Here is a 7,409-nt window from a genome sequence, read left to right as displayed (position 1 = left end):
ATTTTTTTTTTTTTGTTTTTTTTAAAGCAGGATGAGATGCTTTTTAGGTTGCCTAGGTTAATCTAAAAAAAGAAGAATGTTCCTGAAGGATGAAGCACACTCACAGGACCAGAGATCAGAGACATCTAATCCACAAGATTTATCTTACACTTTATCGCCCTCTTGTGATCAGGTCAGTCCAGTGCCATATTTAAAATCAGGCAGGAAAATTAAAGTTATTGTCGCTTCAACTTTTTATATTTTTTAAGGACTGCAGTGAACATGAACAAGGTTAAATAACAAGCAGCAAATTGGCCTTAAAATATGTATTTTTATTTTGCCATTAAGAACAAATATAGGTTCACAACTAGAGATGCACCAGTGGGGAAGTTAGGGTCAACACTGTTATCAATGTTTAAAATGAAGTTTAACTGATCGTCCACACTGATGATTTTCTGTTCACTTTGTGTACCTATTCAAAAGTGATCCACCAATGTGGCTCTTTGGATGAAGTACACATGAGGTAGAAAAGCTGCTAAAAGTGGCTGGTCAAATCTACTTGAAAATATCAGACGTGTATTTCCTCATCCATGTCTCTCTAAAGTTCCCCCTTCCTCTGCTTCAGCAGCTGTACTTTCCATCTCAACTGATGTCTCCTCTCCTGTTCATCCCAATAATTCCAGTCTAATCATCTGGTGCCAATGCTGGAAAAGGTCAAATAAGACTAACCAGGTATTTCTGGCCCATATCTGCCCCTAAAAGTTGGCCAAACATGACTTAGCAATGCTCCAAAATATCCATACTTAAGGAAAGATATGTAGAGAGAGAACAGGAAGGACAGTGTTCAGAATTCAACCTCATGCAAGAATGTGTTAAAATAAATGGTAAAATATATATGTTTAGAATGAGAGCTTATGGAACACGTTTTAGAAGTAAATAATAGCTGTAAATAATGGTTCTTTGACTGTGGATAGGCCAAAATGAAATTAATTGTGAAGCACTTTGTTGTACATTTAATTTTTCAATCAAAATATTAAAACAGCAAATGTTTGGCTTTGTCACATTTGACAGATTTCTTACTGTATCATTTGTTTCTGCTACTTTCATGAACACATTTATCATTTTCTGGGTCATAAAAACTGGGTTCTGCCTTTTTTGAACAGTTGTGTCTTTTCAGAGATCCATTAGTTGTGTATCCATGACCACAGACTAAACAACTAAATGGTTTCTCTCCCGTGTGGATGATACTGTGTGTCCTCAGATTTCCACGCAAAGAAAATCCTTTACCACAAACTGTACAGCAGAATGGTTTCTCTCCTGTGTGGACAACTGAATGTTGGATCAAATGTCCATGTTGGGAAAATCTTTTACAACACATGGAACAACTAAACGGTTTCTCTCCTGTATGGATAATGGAATGTCTTCTTAAATTTTCCTGCAGAGAAAATTCTTTACCACAAAATGAACAACTGTATGGTTTTTCTCCTGTGTGGACTCTCATGTGTGTCACAATCTCCTTTCTGTAGTTAAAGCTTTTTCCACAAACCGAGCAGCTGAAAGGTTTCTCCACTGAATGACGCAGCATGTGTTGTTGTAAATGTTTCTTACCACGGAATCTTTTACTACAATCGGAGCAACTGTATGGTCTCTCTTCTGTTTGGATTCCTTTGTGTTTCTGGTTTTGTCCAGAGCTTGGAGCACAGTCCATTTCATTTAGCAGAGTATTGAAACTTTCCCGAGGTTCATCGCTCTCCTCCAAATCACCACTGTCATCAGTGTCAGATCCAGAAAGCTGTGAAATCTCATCAGTAGAAACTGTCTGTAAATGACAGTGTGGATTAAAGTCTTGGTCTGGGTCTGATCTGCCACAGTCCTCTCTACTGGCTTCTGTTGTCAAATGCTCTGTGTCTTGGTTTTCACAACACTGTGGGGACTGAGGTTTCTCTTCTTCACTCTTCACAGGGACAGGAGTGAATGTTAACATGTCGGTAGCAGCCTCCTCTGCTCCTTGAAGCTCCTGACTGCCCCACAGATCCTCCTGTTCCTCTAGTGGATTCTTCTGGTTTGGACTGGAGTCCCAATCCTCCTGCTCATGAAGAGCCTCTTCTTTCACCATCAGCTGCTGGACATCTGTGGAGAACAATCACAACCCACCAGTCAACCTTACACTCAATTATAGCCCAAACTGTTTACAAGACCCCAAGATATTTTAAGTCTTTCACTTGAGGCAGAGACCCTCCTCCCCAGACAGAGGGAGTAGTGCTGACCCTCATTGTTTTCATATTTTTGAGAAAATACTAAAATTGAAACTGAAACTCAAATAATTACCGAGGACTACAACATACAGAAAGTTCATAAAGGGCAAAATTTTCACACAATAAACTCAAATTTCAAAACTGAGAGAGGCCAATATTTGCAGATGATAAATACCAATATTGAAAAAACAACAGAGGCAGTTACTAACAGATGATACAGGCCATTTTAAAGCAGACATAGGATGATACCAACAGATAATATAGGCAGTTACAGCTGAATTAGGAAAGTTTAAAAGGCTATATTTGCCCATTTTTATAAACAATATAGGTTGAGACAATTTAGGCAAATATTTCTGGCTAATTTAGACCAATATTTACACGTGTTAATGGCAGATATTTACAGATGAAATAGGCCAATATTTACAGCTAATTTATACTGATATTTACAGATGAAATAGGCCAATATTTATAGACAACATAGGCCAATTTTTACAGCTAATGTATACTGATATTTACAGATGATATAGGCCAATATTTATAGACAACATAGGCCAATTTTTACAGCTAATGTATACTGATATTTACAGATGATATAGGCCAAATTTTGAAGCTGACATAGGCTTATATTTACAGCTTTAATTCATCAATCTTTACACACGACATAGACCAAAATTTACAGACGATATAGCCAACATTTATAGTTGCTATAAACAGATATTTCAGGCAATATAGGTCAACATTTATAGCTATTATAAACTGATATGTGAAGACAATATTTGTCCATATTTACAGCTAATATATACCAATATTTACTGGTGGTAAAAGCCGATATTTACAGATGATAAAAGGCAATATTTATAACTATTGTAGGCTAATATTTAAATACAATATAGGCTGATTATATAGAACATTTGTAGAAGATAAAGGCCAAAATTTAGACAACACAGACTGATATTTATAACTGATACAGGCTATTTTTAGGCTGACATAGGCTTGTATGTGCAGTAGAATGTGTTCACAGATGGTTTTGACCAATATTTATATATAATATAGACTGAAACCAACAGTTAATATCCCCCCATAGGGCAATATTTACAACTGATACAGGCTGATATTTAGAGAGGAAAAAGCCGATCTTTGCAGCCAACATAGGCCATAGTTACAGCTATTAGATACTGATATTTACAGCTGATATAGGTTCATATTTACAGTAGGTATTTAGAGTTGATATAAGCCAAACTTAACATCCTATGTAAGCCATTATTAAGGGTTGATAAAGGCTCAAGTTAACATCTGGTACTGAGCATTGGTTATAATTGTCATCAGACATGTTCATTTCTAAAGACACTGTTAATTTTGTGTTGTTGCTTCTTTCTTCTGTTTGCTTCTGCACGTGTAAAAGCGCTTTTCTAACGCTTCTTTATTATAGTGCTACAAAAATCATGTTAGTTTTCAGTCATTTCAAACTCAATGACTTCTGACATTGCTGCAGAAGGCAGAGGTTTGCTTTTGGTTTCTTTAAAGTTTAAATTTATTTTAAAAAATAATAAATAATACAAACCTACTCTGTGTAAGCGGATGATAGGGTTGAAAACAGCATCCAGTCGGCTGCGCTGTTGCTCATTCTCCTCTTTTAGATGCTGAAGTTCCTCTTCATACTCTGCTACCCTTTTATTAAACAACTCAAGAATGTCCTCAGCATTTACAGAGGCGTCATCGTCTCTGTAAAGATTAAGAAAATCACAGAATATCGTCAGAATCTGTTTACTGCTGATGAAGTTTGCCTTCATTCTGTCAAAGATGGAAAACTGGACTGTTACTGCATGAAAAATAAAACTCGGGTTTGACAGCTGGTGAGGATGGGTTATGATGGACCACAAGTGTCTACAGGATCTACTGACAACGCGTTAGACTCGGTTGAAATGTTGGACCTCCTGCAGGGATGGCTATTATCCTCTGGACATCAACAGAGTGAATGGATCGATCCATCACATAAATGATAGAGGGGCCAGCCAGGTAGGTATATTTACAGTCACGCAGTACTTTTCTCTCCCTCTAACTGTATGTAATCACCATCCAGGGCAGACAAGAGTCTGAGAGACAGAGAGGCATCGGTCCATCCCATAAATGAAAAATGGGACACTTTGTATTTGGATGGGAACGAAGATGTGAGGCATATGGAGGTGTATCCTTCAAAATAAAAGCACAGATAAAAAACACAAAAATTCTTGGCAACCTTTCAAAAATTTCTTTGCAACCCATTTTTTGGTTCCCAACCCGCCAGTTGAGAACTAAGGTGCTGGAGTGCAGGAGTAGAGGATGATAATGGCAGCAAGCAGCTGCATTTTATTCTGCTGTATCTCTGCCAAAGAACAGATATCAGAGAGAACAGTCCTCTAACCCGAGTTCATATCAGTGTCACCTGATGCTCACCGCTCAGAGAGAGGCCCTGGTCCAGCAGGAGGAAGTGGTCTCATAGATCTGTGTTTCTGCAGCTTTGAAGTCGATGCGTCCTTATCATAACTGAAAATAAATAAATTGGAATAAGTTTAAAAAATACCAGACGGATACACAACATAACAACAACTGTAAAATGTCCCGTTCACAGATAAGTCTGTGTAAATGACAGACATGTAAGACTGTAATGTCTAAACACAGTTGTTGTACTAGAGAAATATTACAATAATAACTAGAACAGCACTCGGAGAGCGCAGACCTCCACCATTAGCCCTATCTCCCAGTAGTGAAGAATCCTTTAAAAAATTCCTGGATCCGTCCCCATTGCCCCCCACCACGGCATTCGCCGATTACTCCCTCCCCAGTGGGGTGGAAACACAGTGAGCAAAGCGTTGGCTCTGCTATGGGTGCTAACAGATGCACCCATGGTCTCACCGCACGACTGGAAGTCATGTCAGAGGGTGAATATTCCTCTATTCCTCCCAGCATTGTGAGTATTCTCACTACAATTCGCTGTCTTTCTCTCTGTTACGCTCCGACTCGTCTCCTCAACCGGGCGTGCGTCTTTCAAACTCTATAAACTCCAAAACTTTGAATAGAAACACACCCACAAATGCTGCTGGGATTGAAGTTACTCAAGTCTGCCATCTCCTGGTGTAAAGTGGTAACAGCGCAGACTTCCGCCATTAGCCCTATCTCCCAATAGTACAAAATCCTTTAAAAATTTCTAAATCCAGACGGTGATCCGGATCAGTCCCAAAATCTGATCAGTTCTTCCTTATGCCATTTCTGACATTTCCTGAAAATTTCATCAAAATCTGTCCACAACTTTTGAGTTATGTTGTTCATTACATTGTTCATAGGTGTAACTGAGTCATCATCAAGGATAACAGACCAGAAACTACCACAGACCTGTGTCTTTCAGCAGAACTTTAACTGAAAAAAGTCACAAAAATGACCTGTGCCTTTAATAAAAGGATATTTTTAATTTCCATCTGTTTTTTAAAGGTAATCACTGTGGGTTTCTTATTTTCATCATAACATTAATCCTATTTTCGAGCTATCTTTTTTATAGGGGTCTTCTCAAAACTAGACTTACATAAACCAGCTGATCTTTGGATCACAGTCACACTGAATGTTTTATATTAAAGGTCGGGTATTCACACACACCTGCTGGAAGATTCCAGTCAGTGACGTTTTTAGTTCAGGGTAAGAATGATCTCCACTGATAAAGGGACAGTTTGGCTAATTTAACATGAAAATCTGAACATGACAAAAGTTGTCCCAATAACATCTGACCCCTGACCAAAAGGAAAAACACGAGGACCTCAGTGGAGACATTCTGCAACAAACTAAGGAAAACTATGTTTTTGGAGGACTGGGTTCCAGAAGGGTCGGCCGTGAATCAACACTATGAAATGAACTGAGACTTTTTGATCTAAGGTTTTTGGTTTGATGTGACTCTGACGGCTCAGGCAGGCCGAAGACTTTTTAAAAAATCTTTAATTTTTCCATTCTGTTATTTATTTTGTATATGTCAATACATTTTAGGTCATTTTAAAGAAGCCTAAATTAGTTAAGGAAAAAAAATCAACAAATCCTACTCTACCTACAGGTGTAGTCATTCTATGTCTGTTATCTGCAGGGAGAATAAAAAATCATGAATAAGGGGAATTTCTTTTTTCATTCCATCCTTTAAACGGAGGCTCATCCTGTTTTACCGGAGAATGGCCGTTTCTTCAACATTTGTTCATCAGGATGCGGGGCTGACTGGGGGTCAAGCTGACGCTGAAACATGATCACACTCTGAGCTGACGCACAGACGGAATATGACTCAACGTGGTTTCAGCGATTACGGATAAACTAAGCCACGCCCACATGGACGCGCAGACAGCCCGGAGTTGAGAGCTAAGGTTAGCATTGAGCTAACATGTCTAGATCCAAGCTTCGTGGTTAAACGTGTCATTCTGAAATCAACAGTCATGGTACCTGTCCAACAGAAAGACCGCAGCCACAGCATCGCTGCTGAAAGCTCTCAGCCTCCTCAGCTCTCTCCACTCTTCAAAAGATGAGCCGATGTTGATCCTCGTGCGTGGGCTAGCTCGGTCTCTCCTCCTTTTGGCTGCAGCCTTCTCGGCCACCGTCTTTCTTTTGTCGAAGTTTTTAACAGGCCGTGAAGCCGACAGTAGTCGTGGAGGTGTTGATATTTCTGACATGATCGAGAAAATGTGAACAAAAGCAAAAGACGGAGCTTTCTTCTTCTTCTTCTTCTTCTTCTGTGTTTGTTGTAGTGCCACTCCGTTTTCAGGAGCATTACCGCCACCTAGTGTTGGAAAGTAGATCAGAGTTGTCTAGAACCAATCAGAATCAGCTTTAGTGCTTACAGAATAATAAATGAAACTGAAGAGTATTAAAAACAGATTTGAACATGTACAAGCTAATGTAGGTATTTTTCTCGTGTGTAAATGTCAGTGAGCTTTGGTTGTATGTTTGCAAGATGTGCAAAGTCTGCAAGGACTCCGACTAGACTATAAAACACCCAAGGATGTGGGTAGATCTATGTGAGGAAGATATGACTGTTGGAGAAAATTGATTAGTGCAATAGTGCTTTTATGGTGAGGCATTTACCACAGAGAGCCTTCTTACATTACCAGAGACTCAGTAAAGCAGGACAGTATTTGACATTAGGAAGGGATGATGTGTAAAAGCTCTATTTTC

General features: G+C 39.0%; 1 protein-coding gene across 3 annotated transcripts; it reads right to left on the bottom strand.

The window, feature by feature from the left end:
* Positions 1-324: 324 nt before the first annotated feature.
* LOC121523801 (zinc finger protein 250-like) lies at positions 325-6,941 on the bottom strand. 3 transcript variants are annotated; one of them, XM_041808851.1, is made up of 4 exons: positions 6,681-6,941; positions 4,668-4,757; positions 3,800-3,956; positions 325-2,109 (listed from the first exon to the last, which is right to left on the bottom strand). In XM_041808851.1, exon 4 carries the CDS (start codon positions 2,093-2,095, stop codon positions 1,064-1,066), a length of 1,032 nt encoding a protein of 343 aa, XP_041664785.1. In that variant the 5' UTR covers positions 2,096-2,109; positions 3,800-3,956; positions 4,668-4,757; positions 6,681-6,941; the 3' UTR covers positions 325-1,063. The 3 variants fall into 2 exon arrangements, with proteins under 3 accessions (XP_041664784.1, XP_041664785.1, XP_041664787.1); XM_041808850.1 differs by having other exon boundaries at positions 3,796-3,956.
* Between the last annotated feature and the right edge of the window lie 468 nt (positions 6,942-7,409).

This window comes from Cheilinus undulatus, linkage group 16 (genome assembly GCF_018320785.1).
Source record: "Cheilinus undulatus linkage group 16, ASM1832078v1, whole genome shotgun sequence".
Taxonomy (NCBI): Eukaryota; Metazoa; Chordata; class Actinopteri; order Labriformes; family Labridae; genus Cheilinus; species Cheilinus undulatus.
This window is presented reverse-complemented; position numbering and strand designations above follow the sequence as displayed.